General features: G+C 29.9%; 1 protein-coding gene across 1 annotated transcript; it reads right to left on the bottom strand.

Annotated features, from left to right (window-relative positions):
• Positions 1–515: 515 nt before the first annotated feature.
• On the bottom strand, positions 516–18,937 carry LOC137924957 (uncharacterized). The gene is made up of 4 exons (XM_068768377.1): positions 18,676–18,937; positions 13,883–14,056; positions 3,438–3,548; positions 516–1,328 (listed from the first exon to the last, which is right to left on the bottom strand). Exons 1-4 carry the CDS (start codon positions 18,737–18,739, stop codon positions 1,099–1,101), a joined length of 579 nt encoding a protein of 192 aa, XP_068624478.1. The 5' UTR covers positions 18,740–18,937; the 3' UTR covers positions 516–1,098.
• Between the last annotated feature and the right edge of the window lie 3,346 nt (positions 18,938–22,283).

Genomic DNA, 22,283 nt, shown 5'->3' with positions numbered 1-22,283 from the left:
CCATAGCTGGGCATAGACCTTAAATACTCATTATTCCCAATAAACCCGTTTGAAAACAACTTGCATGCAGCGTTTTCGTTGCACATCCAATGACCTTAATGAGGTTGTCGCCTTGTCAGTGGACGTTCTATAAGCGCTTGTAAATCTGTGGTGTCCACTCGAGAATCATCTGACCTCAGCGGCCGTCTGTTCTGCGCGCCATGAGGCCTGCTTTCTGCTACCAATTCTTGTCAACTACTTGCCAATTCGCTGAGCTATGTATTTCTCCATCAACATTTACTGAAAAGCCTTAGGGCGTAAATAAATAGTCATTATCATAGCTAGTACGAACTAAGAACAAATTATAAAATAACAAACACATACTTATCTGTAATACTATTTATTGCCTTAATTTAAATTAAATATTCTATTTTGTGCAACCTTAAAAAATATCATCAAAATAATAAACTGTTCGAAATGCAAACAACAGTATCTATTATATTTTAACAAAAATTATAAGAGTAAGCTTAAAATTGTTAACTATACAGTACTGAGACTAATTCAAAAAAGTTTGTGAATTTTAAATGATAACAATAAAATATTTTTATTTGAGTATTATTTTACACCTGATCATTTACATCGTAAAAGACAACCTTAACACCATTTGAAAATTGTTTTAAATTTCGAAACTATACAGAATTGTATAATACTATACGGCACAATGTGTGCCCACTTAATGATATCCTTTTAAAAATTAAAAATTGTTACTACTAATTTGTGAACTGTAAACAAATGTATCACATTGTTTATCATTAATTATAACTAATTAATTTTTACATCCTCAGGTTTATTTTTTATCGAATTACCTTCAAATATCCCCTCGTATTTTATCGTTTTAGCGAATTTATTTACTAGAGATATAGATATAACTAAATTATTAAGTATATGTAAGAGCATAGATTATTTTACCAAAAGGTATTAGCATTCGCGAGGTATTCGCTACGTACAAGTAGTGTTTCACTTTAAAGAATTTTAAAATTAAAATCCAATTATTAAGTTCGTAAATTTAAATGTCTATACAATAAAAGTAATCATTACCGTAAATATTTTACAGACAATTTACAAGAATATCTCTTCCACAAGTTTCTTGTCAATCAACCTGTGAGGTTTAGGACGAGAGGGCTTTCTTCTCCGCCGATACAATCTGGCATTGAGTGGATACAGGGCTGGAGATAGCGCGCATCGAACGTTGAACCACCAGTCGCAAGATGCTACTCCTTGTGAAAACACGGTGCCATTGGGGCAAAGAAAAGACGCTTGCCGTCCGTCGATATCACAGTAATGCCACGCTGAAATGTAAAAATTACACTTTTTGAGGTAGCTATTCCGTCAAAATATTATTTAACTGTAAATAAAATAATAACAGCAAAATTTGTAAAATAAAATAAAAAATAAATAAATTGTAAAACTAAGGAATTAGGTGACGGAAGAAAGCAGTCGAATAAGAGGGAAATGGAATGAAAGGGTAAGACAGGTGAAATTTGGAATATTAGAAACAGAATGAAAGAACTTAAGATGAATGGATGTAGAGTGCGAAATAAAATAAGATGTGAAAAAATTATTAAACAAAAAGAAATGACCCTATCCTTCCACAAGATAGGGAAACGAGAGTGTCAAATAACGGGGGCTATAAAAATATTATTTAACTCAAATTTAGAATACTACAACGAAATGTCAGAAGATATCGTGCTAGTTAAACCATTCAACTATCTAAAATTATTACAAAATTATTTCTACTCAAACAAACAGTGTAAACGTAAAAAAATGTTAGTCACGACTATTGTTTGTAACTAAAATTAAACTCCTACTGAGACTCGTAAACTTTTTTAAAACTTCGGAATAACTCTTGATTGAATACCGCAGTATCAATCAGAACGCTGATCAATCAGGTATTTAAACACAGGATTTTATCTTAATGAACATATTAAAAGATTAGTGTCTCGATATAGCGAGTTCGAGGTGATATGTTATAAAAGGTCGTGAAATATTTTTTAAGGTTAAAAGTTACAACAAATTAAATGATAAAGAGCGCAAATAATAGTCAAGAAACGAATGAGCACATTGAGGCTTGTAACAAGAGTTTAACGTGAATTCTTCACTAGTCGTTTTCGTTAGGAATCTCGTTTTCGGTCCGCTATACGATATATATATATATATATATATATAGGGATAACACCGATGTATGCGTGTACATCAAATAATAATATTTCCGACAATGTTCAGTACCGGAAGCAGGAAAGCATAGAAGCAAAACTTGAATCATACTATCAATATACCTTCTTACAATATAGTAATGAAGATAAGGTATTAGAAAAAATATGATAATTTAATGAAGATGATGTTCATCTTGAAATAAATTAGAACATTTTCGTAATCGCTATAATAAACTGGTTAAAACAACCAGGATCTCACGAATGTTCGATATCATCGTTTTAAAAATCATCTTCCGGGTCGGTTTTTGTTATAACTAATAAAGTTTACAACAGAGTCAAGTTAAATTATATATCATCGCGCATCATTGAAGGTCAACTGTAATATTAGTTTTAACATCGACTTTTAAAGATACGACCCACGTGATGCACGATTGCACGATTCTAATGTATATTTAATAACAACTTATTTTTAAAGTAATGTACTTAAAAAAATTTTACTATGAGAAGAAGAACCTATATAACTATAAATTTAACTCACTTTTTTGGCCAAAAACATATTAATTCTTATATTAGATAAACACACGTATAAAGTTTACTACAAATGTTTGAGAGTAAGTTAAATTACATTATTACTTTTTGACAAAAATTAAAATGTTCAAAATAATTAATTAAATTTCCAAATAATTATAAGTTAGGTAAGCTTCTTCATTCTTTGTGTGCTTTTTTGACGATGATACTAGTTTTTGTGAGAATGATTTCATAATGTCAAGAAGTTTCCGTCAATTTTATTTGCCAAGTATGACCTGGTTACTAATACCATCTACATAATTGCGCATATTTTCATATAATTAAAAAACATAAAATTAAATACCACTATGTAAACTAAATGCAAATATTTACATTTAATGTTCAATTTTTAATTAACATGTTTTATCTAGTCACTAATAAGTGATTTTTTTATAATCATCACTATAAAAATTTGTACCGAATTGAAATAAACTTTTATGAGATATGATTTAATATTCAGTTATACATTTTAAAAAAGGTTGATCAATAAAATCGTCATCAACTACACAATTTAACAAAATGAGTCCTTTATTAGAGACCACTACAAATAAAACCGCAAGCGATGGGTACGTTAACAATACATATGTATGCTTAAACCTTGCATACGAATATAAATATGAACATAAAGTTGCGGTCAAACATGTTTTGAATATTGATACGGCTATTTAATGTTTTTACCTTGGCATCTCGTTTCCATATCGGCGAAGAATCCCGGGTAAGGCTGTTCATCACAGTAAAAGTTGGTATACGGCACTGCACCTAGTATTGGATAATCCGTTCCAGGTTTTCCTGAAATTCAAAAAGAATCACAATAAATTCAAAACTGAAAACATTATCAGCGTTTTATACGTATGATAATCATATTTAATTAAAAATTCTAATTTTCATCTAACCTTAAATAGAATTATAGACAAATTTTTGCAACAAATAAACCATTGGATCAAATTTACCCTCGCATCGAGAATATTGGTTGAATAGAACATAATGGTCAGTTATAGAGAAGCGCTCTTTGCAATTATATAAAAACCAATATTACATTTATTTGAACCTTTACATAGTGGCAATTACTTAACAATACATAAAGGGTTCAACTTTCAAGAAAATACAAACATTTTAAGTTGGTATTTTTGATGGTTGACGGGGTTTTTAATATATCAAAAATCATTGATTAATAGATATGGTGTATATTAGATATCAACTGACAGCAAATGAACCATAAATACTGTGTATATACATATTTACGTGTTGAATTTTCTCGTTCTTTTTATACCTTTATTCATTCTTTCTTAAATATATTATTTATCAATACTTATTATATAATGCTATAGAATGGAAACGAAAATGGGCTATGACGTAAAGTTTATGTTATGTCATAAACCCTGATTTTACCTAATTTTGCTGTTACATATTAACATTTTTAATAGTTTACTATTAACCTTTAACACAAATAAATAATTTATAACCACGCTTTTGATCGATTGCTTTTTCATATTAGTAAACTAATTAAAAGCGTTCCAAATTTATTTTCAAAGATAAGGAATTGATTTTTTAATAGGTCACAAGAAACTGGTTTATCGATGTATATTTTTTTGAATAAACGCGTTGATGTCTTTTACACGTAAACTTAGTATGTATATATTATAAATGCGAAATCCCAATTAAGGTCAAATGTAATATATTTTATATTTTCTTTTACTTCAATACGGTTTCTTTAATTTTAATTCAATGATGTTTAATTCGATGATCGCATTATTTTTACAGCAATATTACCGCATAAGATCATATTTATTGTGTAATGAGTTATGTAATGTTTGTCATCAACATGTCCGAGTCTAGTACAGTTCTATGTCTGTAATTGTACAGATTACTTTCATTCGTCTAAGGATCTTTTCATTTCTGATTTGATCTCGTGGAGAAATCCGAACATCCTTCAAATCTCGTTGAGTTACTGTAAGCTTGCTAATGAGGCTTGAAGTAAGATCATCATCACTGGTATAGAGGGATATTGATGACAAGTTTCACGAAAGCTGTTGCTCAGTTGGATCAGAATTGCCGAGATATCATTCGCGACTGAAACATAGTTAGTAACGGAATTACCGAGGATGGACTAGACTCATCGTCATGGGAAAATAAACGATCGTGCTCGCTAGGACTCACTTTATCCATTCCCTTAGTTTTTTCGGCCGGAAAACTAAGCCGTTCTTTATGATTTACTATTGTTATTTGCCCAACATCACTAACAACTACACTTGGCTTGCGGTAGACGAATGCTAAAGAAGCTTAAACTAAATCTCTTTATAGTTACTAAGTTTCATTCCTCGACAGTTACGACAGTTCTATCACGACATATGATATTATTTTATCTAAGACCGAGAAAAGATTCTAGGACATCTCGGGAGCGAGATTCTAAACATGAGCGGTTCACTCGATACGACCATAAAGTTTAAATCTGTTTAAAAGGGCCGATCCATGGTTCGATCGATTGATTTTGATCATCGTGAGAATTTTCTGCTAACAAAACTTCTTTAAGAACTGTTAACGCTTATTTAAATACTATCAAAGATTTCTGGTATATTGCGATATCGCGTGTACGTAGTAAACCATCCTCGTTGATTAGAACGGCGAATGTTTTGGCTGCGAGATTGTACCTTTAAACTAAGCCATATTAGCGAAACATACACAGAGGTTTTTATTAGAGACAGAGTAACGCGTATGGCGACAGCGTTTTCGAGCACTGAGAAGAGAACTCAAGGAATTTTAACCAATGAAATCCGACATTCTCCTTGTCTCAGCGAGGTTGGGCATCATGCGATTAACTAAACAGCGGCTTAATTATAACTATTTAGCTGACTTGAGAGAGACTTGAGATTTAAATATAATTCTTATATTTGTATATTTCTAATTGAACGCACGATTCGATTTTAAATTTGTTATCTGTCATCAATCAATGTCATAAAGATTACATATTAACTGATGAATGGATACTGCTGTTCTTTTGTACAGCATTTTCTAAAAGATTTGTAACTATGGTTAAAAAACGCTTTAAAAGATGCAAGAGTTATGATAATTCAGAAATCAAATTATACTTATTGTAAAATTTTAATATTTGCGATCGCTTTACGATAATTATTACATGTAATTATCTTAAATAATTTCTTTACACAAACTATATCTAAAAGCAACTGAATTATAGCATGATTACAAAATTCAATGGAATTTGTTAATGTTCGCTTTTTGATATAAGCTTTGCCTTAGAATGCCCCGAACTGACAATTTAGAGCCTCGGATGATATCGAAAGTTTAATCTCAGCGGTCACTTTCACTCGCACGAAGCCGTTACCTGAACATAATTTGAAAAGATCACTTGTGGATTTGTACCATCTGTTATCTCGTAAACTAAACTTGCTAAATTTATCACTACGTTCTTGAAATCTAGAATAATTAAAATTAAAATAAATTTAATTTTTCAGTAAAATTTTGTATTCGTAATTTTAGCGGTTTTATGTTTTTTTTAATTAATTTGAAGAATATGTATTACGACTCGACACTAATAATTTCTAATAATACATTTGTAATTTAACTTTTTTGATTTGTACAGTTTTATAAAGTAAATATCTGACAACTTAATTTCATTTTTTCATAATAAATAATACGTTATTACCAAAGAAGTTTAAATCCTCTAGAGAAAGTAATTTTTTTATATATTTATTGAAAAATATTTTTCAAATAATAGGCTGTGGTTTGTTAGGAAAGTAGCATAAGATTCCTGCGTAAGTAAAGGTAACAGCATTGCTGTTACCTTTGACATTTCTTGCGTGAGTGTAGCTTGACGGAATAACAATGGGTGAAATATAAATTCATTGGTAAGCCAGATAACCGATCGCGCAACGATAGTTTCGGTACGGGTCCACAGCTGGTTCTTGCAATATTTGCCTACAAACGCCCATCTTTTTCGAATAATAACTACTACGTTTTTAAGGAAGAATAAATTATACCAAATATGTTATAAAAAAAGGTAATGTATTGTGAATAGACAGTTTGTAACCTTTTTTAATAATAAATACTGGGTTGGTTGTTAATAATATACTGGGTAGTTGTTAATATGTGAAAAAGATTTAAAGAGGTAAATGTGCTCAATTAAGGCTTAATTGTAAGCTAAAAACTTTAAAGCTTTAACACTTTTTCCAATCACCTTGTACGAAGTGATCACTCTAAAATGTGTTACACCTAATATTTTTTACGTTTTTTCTTATTACATTATAATTACAGCCTCCTGCCTTTAAATATAACTTACGTACGTATAAAACTTTGTCAAATTCAGTTAAAACGTTTCTTATCATATTTACATACCTGTTCGATGCAAAGTATATTATATTTATTTATAAACATTGATATACTACACAGTACATTTACTCCATATGAATTTTAAGTAAATTAAGATATTTGAAGGTATTACATATATTTTTTTATACTCCTTAAACTTACATTTTTGTCGTCTATGAATTCTACTACGGGCTCCTACTTGACATTGAGTGATTTTAGTGACAAAATTTCAAAATATGTACAATACTAATAGTAAATGTATCATTGGCTCAAAAAGGCAAAAATAATTTGTCTTTGGTAACAACACGCATTGGGATTTTAATTTTAAATAAATATTTGTGTTCTCATTTAGTTGACCAGTAAAATTATACTGGAAAATGATATAATATAGTATAGTATAAAATGGATAGTATATATATATATATAATTATATATATATATATTATAAGTATATTGCAGGTTGACTTGTATGAAATTTACTATTTCAAGATAAATAGTTCATACTATTCCACGTCAAGTTGGTTATAAAGTAAAACATCGAATTAAAGATACGGGAATGAATAAATAAATCAATACTATGTGCAGGCTGTTTATATCGCTTCTGCAGAAGATCAGTTTTTTATAACGTCAGTGAAATTGTTTTGTATCAAATAACGTTGATGTCACTAAGCTTCTGAAACCATGTTCCTTATTTATAGCTAGGTTTAAACATTAAACATTATATTAGAAAAAAATATTGCTATTTTATATAGGACATTATAAAATAGTAATATATTTTCATATTATGAATATTTCATATATTTAAACCCGTATATGGTTTTAATAAAAAAAACTAACTGGTTTATACAAGCGTTGCATGTTCTTAAAATTAATTACGCGTCAAACTAAAGATTTCAAAACTGCAATTAATTTTCGTTCTCTCTCGTTCTTCTCATTCGAATAATAAATGGACCACTACGTATTTGGCAATGAAAAAATTAAACATAATCTCGCGCAGTGGCCACAAATATTATTTGCGATTATACTTTATTAGAATAAAACATTATGGTAAGAAAAAATACGAATAATAATGTTTATATTTAAATGTTTTTAGAAACCAGCGGCATATACATTCATCTTGGTATAAAACATTACGTAATAAATTTACCCGATTCAAACCTATGTTCGGCGAGGACAAACCGAAAGAAGGTCAACATTGCCATGTTGATGTAATATTATACTGGTCATATACAGAATAACGACAATATTTTTGGAAAAATGAGATAATTTTCTTTTTTTTTTCATTTTATTTATCCATTGCGAAGTATTTACTTATACATAAATTTAATGAAGATAAACTTTAGAAACACTATCCGCGATGTAATAAATTAATTATATTTTCACTTTTTAGGTGCATTTTAATTCTTAAATTTTTATTGATAGAATAAATGGAAATAATAATTCTTAAATTATTATTTCTGTATATTTTAATGTCTTGAAACTACTGGTATAAAAAGTAAAAAAATTATTGAAATATGTAAAAATATCGTTGCAAATACTAAAAATATTTTTAATGCATGAAATACATCAGTTATTAACCTTATTGTGTATATAGGCGTAACGTAAAATTTCCACCCAATTAAAATCATATTGTCGATTGTTCAAATATACTACAGCATGACTTTTAACTAAATTGTTTAATATACAAAACAGCGTTTAAATAATCATCTGTGGGATACTAGGCAATAATATCGAGTTCTTTAGAGGAAAATTTGCAAAAGTTAATATAGTTTGTCAGTAGATCGTCTTCGCCTAAAACAAGATGGACCGGATTGCTTGCCAGCAAGTTGGCTAGTGTTTATAATTCGAATAGCTTAATTACTATAATCATTGATTTTTCTTTTTAAAACATTAGCGAATCGCTTTCGTGTGTTAGATCTTTATTTAAGATGAAGTCAGACGTGGAAAAAAAACATGTTACAGCCGTGATTTTGAGCTTTTTCATGTTTAATGTCAGCAACAAATAATTCAAATATAAAGAAGAAAATTCTGTCGAATAAGATCACTTAGTCATATATGGCTAAAAATATATATTTAATGATGATGTGAAAAAAATGTTTGTAAAACTTATCTATAACACACTGTAAAAAAAGTTTGCCTTTCAAATTTCATTAAAATTAAGGCAAACGTTGTGGTATTCTGTTACTTCAAACGTGTTTTGTGTGCATGAAATCACTTAAATGCAATGTATTAAGACGTGCACTGGTAGTAAGTCAACCGCAATAAATTTGCATGTGTTGCCCAAACTGATTTAGAAATTAACTATATTTATACTCCCTGTAGTTTCATCTATGAACCTTTTATAATTGTATTTTTATTTAAACGCATGTAAATAACATGGTTTAATATTTTTGCTATAACGACGAAAGTTTTTTACATGTTAATGTTCTTTTAAATAGGAACTTAATAAAACCTTTATTACCATATGAAAAAATTACTAAAGTACATGTTTAAATTACGAAATATAACTCTTAAACAGAAAGTAAATGAACTATAACTCAGTTATAAAAACATATAAATATTTGAATATTTATATGTATATATGCGAATATGTAATGTGCTTAACATTTTGTCCCGCCTAGTCGATTGTTTTACAGCTTTGCATTGTTTGCAGTCCGACAGAATAATACAGGCACAGGAAACGATTATTATTGTCGTGCTAAATGTTTAAACAAACTGGACAGTGTTGGTACAACCTTGTTAAAGAACACATACAACTTTTTTACAATGTCAAATGGAGGATTTTAGTCGTTTATTAATAAACAAAAACTGTCAAAAGAAATAAAAACATTAAAAGTAGTAATTTACATACACTATGAATTTTATGAAATTGCTTTTAATTTGTAAAATTCACATTCATAATAATTTTAAAATAGACTTTAAGAAAACAATTCCTTCACAGACAAAGTTGGGATGAACAAACTCTATGAAACCTGTTATCGACCTGTTCGTGAATTTTTATTAAATTACCTGCGTCTCGTGCTATAAAAAAAGATTTTTCTTGTTTTTGATAAACCTGCTATTGAAGAATAAGCGTCTGTTTTTAAATCTTAATAAAATGGCTAGTCTTCCTCTATTATATTAATACTAACAGTGCACGCACTGCTCCTTGTGGGTGTAATATCATAAAATTAATTATTTGTAACTTTTAATATGCCAATAAAACATTTCAGCCAAACTTTATATCTATAAGGATTGCAGTTTGAAAATATTCAATTTTGAAATCTCTCAAACCCCTTTTGGAAGAAATTATGTAAAATTCGTTCTTACCTGACCTCTTTCTACCGTCTTTTCTCTATATCGTCACAAGTCTGTACATAGGTGTAAATCTTTTATTAATTATATACTCATTATCTTAAAACATGGATAGATGCGAGTGCGGTAGATAGGTTAATAAAAGGTACAGACCAGTACTTAATCGTGGGTATTATTCCACAGGCATCTGAATATCATGACTTGAAGCAGTAGTATGAAAACAAGTGTCAAAAATACGACGGACTATGGGATTTATAATCTGTGGCAAGGACAAATGCCGTGATTTATTACTTATTTTTATAAGATCGAAGTTTAATTTTCATTATTTTACTATAGGAAATTTTGAACATCAAAAGTATTGTAAATAGTTATTTAAAAATTAAGTATTTTAATTAAAGTTATATATAAATCTTAAAATAACTTTGAAATAACTTAAACCTTTTTTATCTTGTCTGCCTTCGGTACGGTTTATCTCAACATGATATTAAATCGTACAGCACTCCATCAAGGTAACGATACTGGAAGTAAATAAATTAAAAGTTAATTCTATTTCAGATAAAATGATAAATTGAACCGTGTACTACATACAAAAGTTATTAATTTGGGAGTTAACACGCCTGGTTATCCATCCGATTCGGTAATATTTCGAATGTTGCACATATATACACGTGACCCACATAATCGTTGTAAGTCGTGGGGGCATTGTAAATACGAGTTGCTAACAAAATACACTCTCTGGCTTCTAACACGCCTTCGGATTTATACGCGAATATAGATGTAGTAATACTGTTTATTGAAATAATTAAGTTAATGACGATAATCTCTAAGAATTGATTTCTCGTGAAATTTGTACACCTTTTATGAAATATGAATAAAAAAATTAGACTAGTCTATTAAGGTTTTAGTATCGTATCTTAGATAACGTAAAATTTGACTATTAAATATTACTTAGTAAATTAAAGATATGCAATTATAAAATACTTAATTACCACAATTACATCGTTTTTGAACGACCATGCAACATTCGAAATGAATAAAATCTAAATTCAGAAAATATACGCTTCTTATTGCTGCTGCAGCTTACAGTGAAATGTAAAATATTTTTTTTTAATTATCACCTATTCTAATAAGTTATTGTTAATTTGAATATAACTTAACATATTCTGAATTAAAATACTGCAATATAATGAACTATTTCTTACGCACTCATCCGATTTGCTCTGACCGTGTTACCTAAAGTTCACACGTTACCAGATATATCATAATGAGCGATTGTTAACACAATTAATAAACTAAACAAAGCTTGAGAGAGCAAGGCCGTTTGGAACACGACGCCATAGATTGACCTTGATGATGTGCATTAAAGTTCTTGGAGCCATTTAAATTCTGTACTAGTAGACTCTGTTAAACGCATTCGAAACGTCAAAACATTGATCTATTGTAAAATTTATGTACATGTATATTTATAAATAGCATTATTGTTCGCAATTTTCTCCATAAACTACGGTCCCGTTGGGAATGTTGATTCTATCATGAAGTACCTAGCAAGAAACTGGGCAGTTACGATTTTAAGCATTATTTTACAAATTTTTGCTTAAAACCTTTTTTTGACACGTGAAAATCAGCATAATTCTGATCCCAATATTCTTTGTCTCCTGTGTAATCTTTAATATTATAATATGTATTATTGATCGTTTTAGATATAAATACTCAAAATGATATTTTTATAACGTTTCAAAACAACCTGAATAAATTTTGTCGAAAAAATATTGTCTTTTAAATCTTATAACTGTACACCTCAATTATTTTAAATCTCGTTTGTTATCATAAAATCACAACATGCACGAAGTTTTTTCGAAAATAGTATATTATCTGTAATAAAATTTTAAAAACAGAATCTTACTCAAAAAAGAACAATATATACCAATAATAACAAACTACTCGTGCCGAGGCCTAATCTCGGGCCATTATGCTTAGTCAATCCATGAAGCGTCGGTCTAAGCAATCTAAGATCTTGTCGGCCTCCCCATCAGAAAAAATAAATAATGCAACGGGTCGAGTCGAGGCTCCTCTAGTTTAATTTGAAAAAACGTCTAACCTTGAAAAAAGGTCTAGGCTAAGCTTCTTTAACGCTCTCAACCAACTGAAAACCGTTGAAGCTGATTGTAAACAAGAACCAAAACATTTGGCATTTAAAAAAACAACATCATACCAGAATTTTGCTTGCTACACCACCTTTTAACGTCTTGCAAAAGAAATTAATAGGCAAAAATAATATAATATTTTTAAATTAATAAAGTATTAAAACGCAGTCCTTCAAAGTATTTAGTAGAGTACAAGCATCAAGGTTCACTGTACACATTGTTCTTGCTGACGCTCCTTAGTCACGAATTGTGGCGTTATCAATAAACACGAGAATAATACTATGACTCATTCATATATAGTGAATCAATAGACATCATGAGCCCTTTGCAAAACATATATTTTTTAAATAATCGCGTTGTCGCATTGGAGATCGGAGTAAGTTGGTTATTACATAATTAAACCCGATCTAATTAGGATTAAGTTGATCGAAGACTTAATCTAGGTCGCGGTAAGTCACTGATTGCGGGTAGCGTTAAACCAAGCACTGAGGCAATCTTTGGGCTGACTAAATGGTATTGCACTAAGGATTCCCATAAACGCATAAATAGCAGTTTATTGAAATTCTATCCCTATAATAAAATAGTACATGATCCCTGACTCTATATAAAAAAACAACGCTCGTTCAAATGCCACCAAATGTTGAAAAGTGACTATTAATATGTAACATTTCTCATCCCCGTAGAGTGTAAAATTTGTCTTTTTATACTTTATGGAAAACGCTGAGCTTTACGTATCTTTTTTTGTTGTACGTGATTTCGATAAAGGTATAAAAGTACTTTTTAGAAAGAGTCAATGAGTTATTTGACCTTAAAAATTTACTCATCAATTGCCTAAAATTTTTTTTATGTGTTATAGTAGTATTATAAAATGAAACTTAAACAAAATAGTTTAACATGAACTCAAGATGCAATAATTTAAATTTACTTAAAATTGTGACTCATTCTTTTAATCCTAGCTTCTTCTTTGAAATATTTATAATATATTTTTACGAAGCAATTCCAACTACACTAAATTACTATATATAATATATACTCCAACACTAAATTACTTTTACAAAAAATTGCTGCTAAAAAGACACGAAGTTATATATGTTTTCATCACTTAAACTGAACAAAACATCTAAATATTTCAGTGTAATTTTATGCTCCTTTACTTTATTAAAACTTCTATTTGTTTACAGAATAAAAGCTAATGGTATAACTACCATTTAATTTATTCTATACTTTCTCTTTATTATATTATATCTGTAATTTTTTATAATATCTTCTTATCTTACCAAGTGTTAACTTAAGTTGTTGTGATAAAAAAATTAAATGCTGAAAGCCTTGAAGATAAATTTATAGACTTGAGATATAGTTTACCGGGTATAGCCATTCCTAGTTCCAAGTACTCTTTTACAGAGGCACTGAGAAAGGATGTTGGCGCAGCAGGAGGCGTTTCAGGTTCAGGCGCATCAAGAGCCTGTGCTGGATCTCTGACCAGCCCTGAAGTTTCTGCCCGCACTCGTTTTACTCGACTGCGTTCTTCTAATCCTCCTGAAAATAAATTATTAAATTAAAATGATTAAATGGACTGAAATTCTATTTCTATTGACATGTCCAGTACGCTTATCTAATAATTATTATATATACAATACAAGAGAATAAAATGTTTCGGCTTAATATATAAGATAAATATAAGCATATTATCTTTATCTCTCTCTAGACTTCAAAAAATTATTAGCTCTTTTGTTGGCAACTGTGGTATTTACGGTTACGAAAAACTACAACGTAATGTCTCTGAATTATCACGTAATAAATTTAAGAAATTCATTAAACCAAAACTTGGAAAAAAATCGTATTAGAGGGTGACGATTTTATAAGTGACAATAAATCTTATAAGGGAATGAATAAATTAATAAATTTTATAAGGGAATGAATTGCTCTACTACTGTAATAATGATATTTTTGAAAGTGATCACAAAGAAAAAGACAATCTATGTTTGCTGTGGACTCTTCTCACGTCTTTGCATTTGGAGCCCCCGTAACTTAAAGTATGCCATTTTAAGCGAACTTAATATGATTCTAGCATCTAATCATGATGCGAATAAGTGTTCATTGTAAAATATCTTGCGTATAAAGTAATATGAATAAATAAATTAATTACCAAAAAAACTTCAAACCTTGATGAAGGCATTCCATACAACAAGACAAGATTTTTTACGACTGTTATTAAATTGAGAATGTAACAAAGTCACACATGTGTAGCAAGAAGTCAATTAAATACACGTATACAACGTATATGTGCATATACTGACTGACCGATGCACGTTACACCATCTCGTAATCTTAGACAGACTGGGACCTTACAAAAAAGCACATTCTTAGGTAACCACTACACATGAGCATCTAAAATTTACGAAATTCGTAAGTACTCCATACCTTCGAAGATGTATAAAATCAATGTTCTAAAAAGTGATATTCTGCTATAAATAACATTTGCTCAATATTTTAATAAAAAACACAATAAATACATTTGTTTCGAAAGCAGGAGAAACTTTTTGCTAACTAAAATTCATGTGGATAACTGGAATAGAACATCAGTAGTTACTTCTCATTCCCTTGACCTAACCAGGTCATCATAAATCTCCACGGCGAACTTGGAATATGGGCGAGGTTCGACGAAGCTGAGTAAATACAAAGAACTGACTTCGTATTTTTGATGTGAAATAAACGTAATTCTAAATATTTTCAGTTGAATTAATTTCGAATATACGAATAAATAACGTTAATGACATAAACTGTAAAATAATTTTAATTGTAGTGATGCCCTTAATAAAGAATTCATAAGTAATAAATAAAGATAAATCACCTTTATTGTCTACCAAAAAAGATCTTTGTAAATATAAATTATATAATTTGCCTAATCATTAATTCAGACGCAGCGTATCCACTATTGTACTTTTCCCTATAAATCAGGCACGATGATCTCTCGAACTTACTTGAAACAGAAGAACTACCCTGCAATCCGGCATGCCAAGCGTGATGATTTTTGACACAAGCAGTATGTGCCAAAAATCGTCACGCTTATGCGCAAATAAAAGACTAACAGCTCATTTATCCTCTAGTGGGGGTGGCAGCCATAATAACGACGGAACAGGAAATACTAAAAATCTTCAACAAATGCCAAACTACGCATTTCGAAGACGACTGGCCCCGATTATTTTTTATTCTTCCCTAATTAAAAATGATCAATATTTATATGGGCAATTGAAAGTTTATGCTAGAAAATAATATTGATAGTACTTAGAAAAGGAACCTAAAAACTTCTCTATCCACTGAGGCATAGAATTCAAGCAAATAGAAGTTATAGGAAAGAGATTACGTGATTTAGTTATACAATGCACCTTTAGTAATAGCAAACTCCACTTTACACACATTAAATTTCAAAGTCGTGATAAAATACAAATCTTGTTGTTTTAATTGGAGTTCATTCATTAGTCTTTAACTATTGAAACGCTAATTTACTGTGCATAAATAATATTATTATCTGTAGCATTAGGTTTAGCAATAATAAAAGTAAATTTTAATACAATATTGCTATAAGGAAAATAAAAAAAAATTCGCTTATTGTAATCCAAAAATTACTTGCACCGGCATTATAAAAAATAAGCATAAATATTTTTCTGTTTTTCTAACACTATATGGAAGTTAAAAAATTTTAATTCCATAATATATTTGCTCCCACTGATCGATAAAATATCTCGAAGGCATACACTAAAGTAACCTTAAACGAATACGGCATATTCAATTAACTCAAGCGTAACTGCCTTCACAAGCCCTTACACGCATCATGTGATCATATGATTATGACCGAGTTGTTAATTCTTAAATGCTATACCAAGTATAGCTTTGGACTGATAGAATTGATAACGCGGTTAGATAAGTTAGCACAAATTAAGTGGGCTTTATTTTTACACCAAAAAGAGGTAACAAATAATTAATTATGGGTCCCGAAGAATCAAACAGAGATTCCGTTTCGGAAGCCTTTTCGCCTGGGCTATCCTCAGAGTTTTGATACTTCTAATCCTCATAAACTGTCAATACCACTAAGGTAAATAATAACCGTCCCAACTATACAATTAAAAACGTCCTGCAAACGCCTTCAAAACTTTAACAAAGAATACAATTCGATGTTTCTATGCAAATGATAATGACACTGCATAGATTAGATTAATACTATTATTCTTATATAACTTAGATCAGCACAATAACTTTAACTTTGAATTCAATACCAATACACAGTAAATAATTTCTTTTTCATTGTATACTCTATTTACAAAAAGTGGACTCGCAATCTCTTTGTTGTCTGGTTTTACTAAATACTTAGCTTTAAAAAAATTAATACAAAAACTACGGCTAATTACAGATTAAAAAAATATCCTTAAACAAAATTAAATCGTAACGCCTTAATTTTGCCTCCAAAAAGTTTACAAATCCTTCACGGATCTGAGTGTACTTAAATATAATAAAGTTCCACAAGATATCTTAGCTCTATATTTTCATAAATTAAAATCTAAAATTATAAGTTTATTATTAAATAAGTATATTATAGTATACAAGGGTTTCACTTAATTGAAATGCTTGAAACATGTTTATTGATATAATTGATATTATATATAAAAAATGTAAATTTCATTTAAAAAAATCAACTTTTGTGATTCTGGCATGCTCTTCTCAGGAGATTGGCATTCCGAGCCGGTGGTAGCTTACTATTCATAATTCGAGACAATTCAAGTTTATTAAAATATATGTCAAATTATATATAGAAATAGGAGTAGACGTATGTACCGGCAGATGTACAAGAAAGATTGGAACAGTTTATATAAGTCTAATATAGGTAATATTGTCTAAAAGCAGTCAAAATGACTATATTGTGAAAGGATAACTAATGTGTACATAAACTTATTGAAAATTATTATTAATAATCAAATTTTTATTATATTTTGACGTAATGTCTTTGAAAATACTAAATTTTGTTAATTTAAGCCATTAGTATAAATTAAGAAAAACAATTGTGTCATTATGTATTTATATATATACTTGGAAAATCCATGTTATGTTAAACGCACCTTTAGCTCATTATCACCAAAAAATTTAAAACTAATAAGCCCGACCAAAACAGTAAAGATTATCTGTAACACAAAGTTGTTTGCAAAGTACGATTGGTGCAAAAAATAAGGAGATGAGGAGATTTTGGAAAAAAGAGAAACTACTACGAATTTATACAGTTTCTGCTATTTTTTTAAATAAAAATTTAAAATAACATTCCATTATTCATACGATATTCCATAATATCGGCTCATTGAATAGCTATAAACTATGTGTGTTACTATGTGTAGCATAAATTAATAGCAACGGAATATCCCCAATTAGTAAAACAGAACTCAACGCCTTGTCACCTTAGTCTTAAGAGGTCACGCGTCTCGTAATCAGTTAAACATTGTTAGAAATTTATATTCTTAAAAAATTATCAAAACTATACCCATTTTGTAATTAAATTACCACTTTTTTATATACTCGAAATATACATATGTAGACCTAAAAAGTTGTATAGCACGTCGATTATTGCACATAGCTTTTATTTTAAATTTAAGCTTTGGTTTCTTTTGGTAATATAATAAATATTTTCATAGTAAATAAATAATTTGCTAAAATCTTGTCGAAAATATTTCCAATGAACATCATTAGAAATATTTTATGATAAATTTTCATTGAACAAAATTTTTTCATCAAAAATATAATAATAACTTTTGAGATGAAGAATGGCTTAGCAATTGTTTATTTTAAGTTTTTCCGTTTGTTTATGTTTTATGCGTTTATTAGACAAATACTATGAAACCATTTTATTCGAAAATGTAAAAAAAAAAACAAAATATGTAGTTTAACTTAAAAATTATATATGCCACTAAGGCCTTAATAACACATTATATCATAAAAAGGTTCAAAATAAACCAAGAAAATTAAGTGACGTACCAATTGAATATTTGCATTAAGCTATTATCGTTATACAGGATCAAATCAAAGTCAATATTAATTTGTATTTTACTACTTTAATTAATAAAATGTTCAATTCACACGTTTCTTACATTAAAAAAACATAAATATTGCCTTACCGGTCAAGGTTAAACACGTGAAGACGACGAGCGTAATTCTATAAACCGTTTTCGGTCCGCTCATCTTGATTTTCAATAAGCACGTAAATCAAAAAAAGTCACTACCATATCTTGAAACACGTTAGACCGGCACTTTATAAAGAATTATACAAAACATAGAATAAAAGTCCCGAATCTTGTGAACTAATGGAACCGCATCGTCTCACGTTGGCCAATAACGGTAGAGAAAGAACAGTACATGCGTGCGCTTTCAGAGACAGCCGACGGTGCAATGATCAGTTAAAGCAAATCCAACTTAATAATTCTTCAAGATGCTCAACGCCAAATAGATATTCGATGACCTCTAAAAATTTTTGACTTATTATCTGCCGATTCTAAGAATTATTAATAACATTAATTTTTTACCAAGTAACCTTTACTATTATGTTTTTTAAAATCATTTCCGAAATAAAAATATAACAAATAACAGTTTTTTTTATGTTTTTCACAATAAAATGTTTTGCATAAGTAAAATCGATATTAACATAAACAATAAATACACTTTTATATAACATAGCACAGTTCCTTCATTATGTCACAACTTGTGTTAGAATTTGTTATGCCATTGGTATGCTGTTACTTGATTATTCTTACATCTTATTCAACTTATTGATCTCATCGTCATGAAATGGAAGATTTGAAATATTTTTTTGGAAAATCAACAACATTAGCAAAATGACCATTGGTAATATGATGGAAAGTGATTTTTCTCCTTGAAATAAAGAGGTATAACGTTATCGTCTTGATAGTCTTTAGACACCCTCTGCAAGGAATAGGCCTCCCTCGAAGATCACCTCGATAACGGTGTTGGTCACTACTCAAGAACCTATCGGCTCCAACGGCCGAGATTGGACGAGCGCATACTGCCAGTTCAAACGGGCAGTTCCTCGAGCTGCATCTTTTTTTTTATTTATGATTCGATCTTGCAGCGAAGGCACGTGCATAGCTCTCATTTGCCCTTTGGATGAGTTTAGAAGGGGTTCCACCTGTCAATTATTTAAATACCTATCATCATATGCAGCAACACAGAATTTTAAAATACAATACCTCACTCGGTATTTTTGTCGCATGACATCGGTTAGCGTAGGAGACCCTTCAATATATAAATGTAAAATTCAATATAAGTTTCCTTCGCATTACAAGAAAATACGAGTCGCATTTTTTAAAATTTTATTTACATAACTAAAGTATAGAGATGCCATTTGCTCGATAACTTTTACCAGTAAGTAGTGATATAATGCCGTTGCTATATAAATATTGGGACATCTATTAAAAAAAACCACAAGTAGTTTTGTCTTATGTGTAGTGCCTGTCGTGTCTTGATATTAACCTGATAATGCCTAGAGAATTCTAAAGAGACCGAAACAGGTTCTGGAGTTGCAAGGTCAGGGCTACCCCTGACCACTAACCCTGATTGGAAAATGGCGAATGCCTTATCATCTATCCAAACTCTCTTAATTTTTGTAGAGTAACAAAAATGAATGTGGTTTAGCGTTATCAAAATGCAATACTATACCCCTTCTAATCAATAATTCCGGACGTTTTCTTGCAAATTCTTGCTTAATCTCATCAATTGTTAATAATAGATTTTTTTTTATTTGACGTGTTTGCAGTTTTGCTGTAAGCCGATTTAAGTTTTGTGCACCTTAATCGAAATTGAGTCCGCGGAAATACGAGGTCCGCGAATTAAAATTTACGCAGAGAGATCGTATCCCAGTTACGACGAGGACAAACATAGAGGATCTATACGGTGTATAATGTAGTGAATGAGGTCTACTCGGCAATTGATAGTAGAGATTTTCATCGAAGTTTCAGATCAGCGGCAAAAGATCACAATTAACAAATACCCGTCCTATCCCACAATGTCAGCGTACTGCGTATTAACCCGGGTTTTACCAGACTTTGAAACCTGATCAGTCTTTGAACACGTGAAAAAAGGTGTCTTCGCGCTATATTTTATCGCACGTGGTCCACCTCTTATCACAAATTAACAATTTCTTCAAAAACGTTATGGTTTCATTACGCCTCAATAAATAATCACAAATGTGTACATGGCTCATGGTGTTTCTTTCAGTGAGCTCGTGTGGTAGCCTAATATCGAGTTTTTTTAAATCCATATTTTTTATATTGGTCAAAACTGTGTTCTGATCAATTTATAATTCTTTAACTACGTCATAACTACATAAATGTCTATCTTGATACACTTTTACAAAAATAGAATCCATTTTATCTGTGACCAAACTGAGATGCATCTTTGACATCAAAATTTCAAGTGCAAAAACGCTCTAAGCAACTTGGCTACTCTCACTGAGACTGCATAATGTTTAAATTTTTTTGTACCCGGCTTACGCTGCTGCTTATGTGGCATTTGCGGTTTCCACGGGTGCAAGGGGGCAGGACGTTGAGGACGCTTAGCCTAAAGCTCTTTTATGTTTGTAATCTTTTTACATTTTTTAAAGTGAAATTTAAAAATGTATTGGATTTCTTCCTTAGATTAACTTGTTGTGACAGAAAGAAAAAGAAATGAGTAATAACGCTTCATTGATTATTTGCTTAAAATGTATCCTTTTGAATGTCATCAAACCAGCCAGACACAAATAGTACAGCCCAAAAAAAACGATTTATTCATACAGACTATTTTTCTCCGATCTAATATGTATTTCAAAGTTTAAAATAATCGCAATAATCTTGAAAATAAAATAAAATTTCAGCTTCCTTCATTCATAGTCAAAAAATTAATGCTATTCGAAATCATACCTATCGTAACTAAACATAACTAAAACATGGCCGAATGCAAAAATATTACAAAACCTTAGGATATACATTTATAATAATTTTGCCTTGCGACCTCAGGAGGAACAATAAAAATTGGAAATTTTGATATGTTACTGGAATAATTTGTACATTATCAAATGTTAAAATTTTTCATTGAACCTTTAGGAATTCTAATTAGAGAGAGTAAACTTAGTAATTGTAATTAATTTTACGTATGTTTTTTTCGTGACGATTGCTGTAATTATAATTTTGTATAGCCTCTTTATGTTTTCAACTTTCTACGAATATACAAGCATGCTTGTTGTTAAATTATCAATCGTGCCACAATTAGCAGACTGGCTAGCTAACTGAGTTTTTGTCATATAATTTTATTATCAGACGAAATAAGGGTAAGTATAAAGGTGGTAGTAATATAATTAAAGATGTATTAAGAATAATATTTGTGATATTTATAACTCAAAACTAATGCTAGGATTTTTTTTGAAAACGCTGCTTCGATTCCACCTAATTACTTATTCGAGAAAAAAAAATTAAATAACAGTTTTAGTTCAAGTAAATCTAAATTCCATATGGTAAGTCTATTGCATATTATTGGACGCAAGACCGAACGAATACGAAATCGAAATCGAACGAGAATCGAAAGACGAAAATTAAAGGGAGAAAAATTACAACATAGAATTCTTAAAAAAAAGGAACTGTTAGCAGAAGAACTAAAAACCAAAGAAGAAACGAAATCTTATCTCATAATTCCTTAATTATACATCACAAGATTACAAACTGTTCTTATCATACTT

Source organism: Battus philenor, unplaced genomic scaffold (genome assembly GCF_028537555.1).
Source record: "Battus philenor isolate CCGP_79_NKW_IND1 unplaced genomic scaffold, ilBatPhil1.0.hap1 SCAF_10, whole genome shotgun sequence".
Taxonomy (NCBI): Eukaryota; Metazoa; Arthropoda; class Insecta; order Lepidoptera; family Papilionidae; genus Battus; species Battus philenor.
The sequence above is the reverse complement of the archived record's forward strand: the minus strand, read 5'-3'. Positions and strand labels throughout refer to the sequence as shown.

Excerpts from the sequence above, each read along its gene's own strand:
- LOC137924957 (XM_068768377.1), bottom strand. The coding sequence starts at position 18,739 with ATGAGCGGACCGAAAACGGTTTATAGAATTACGCTCGTCGTCTTCACG. Across the intron at positions 14,057-18,675 it reads CACGTGTTTAACCTTGACCG|GAGGATTAGAAGAACGCAGT; the intron begins GTAAGGCAATAT and ends ATTTATTTTCAG. Across the intron at positions 1,329-3,437 it reads TATGGAAACGAGATGCCAAG|CGTGGCATTACTGTGATATC; the intron begins GTAAAAACATTA and ends TTTACATTTCAG.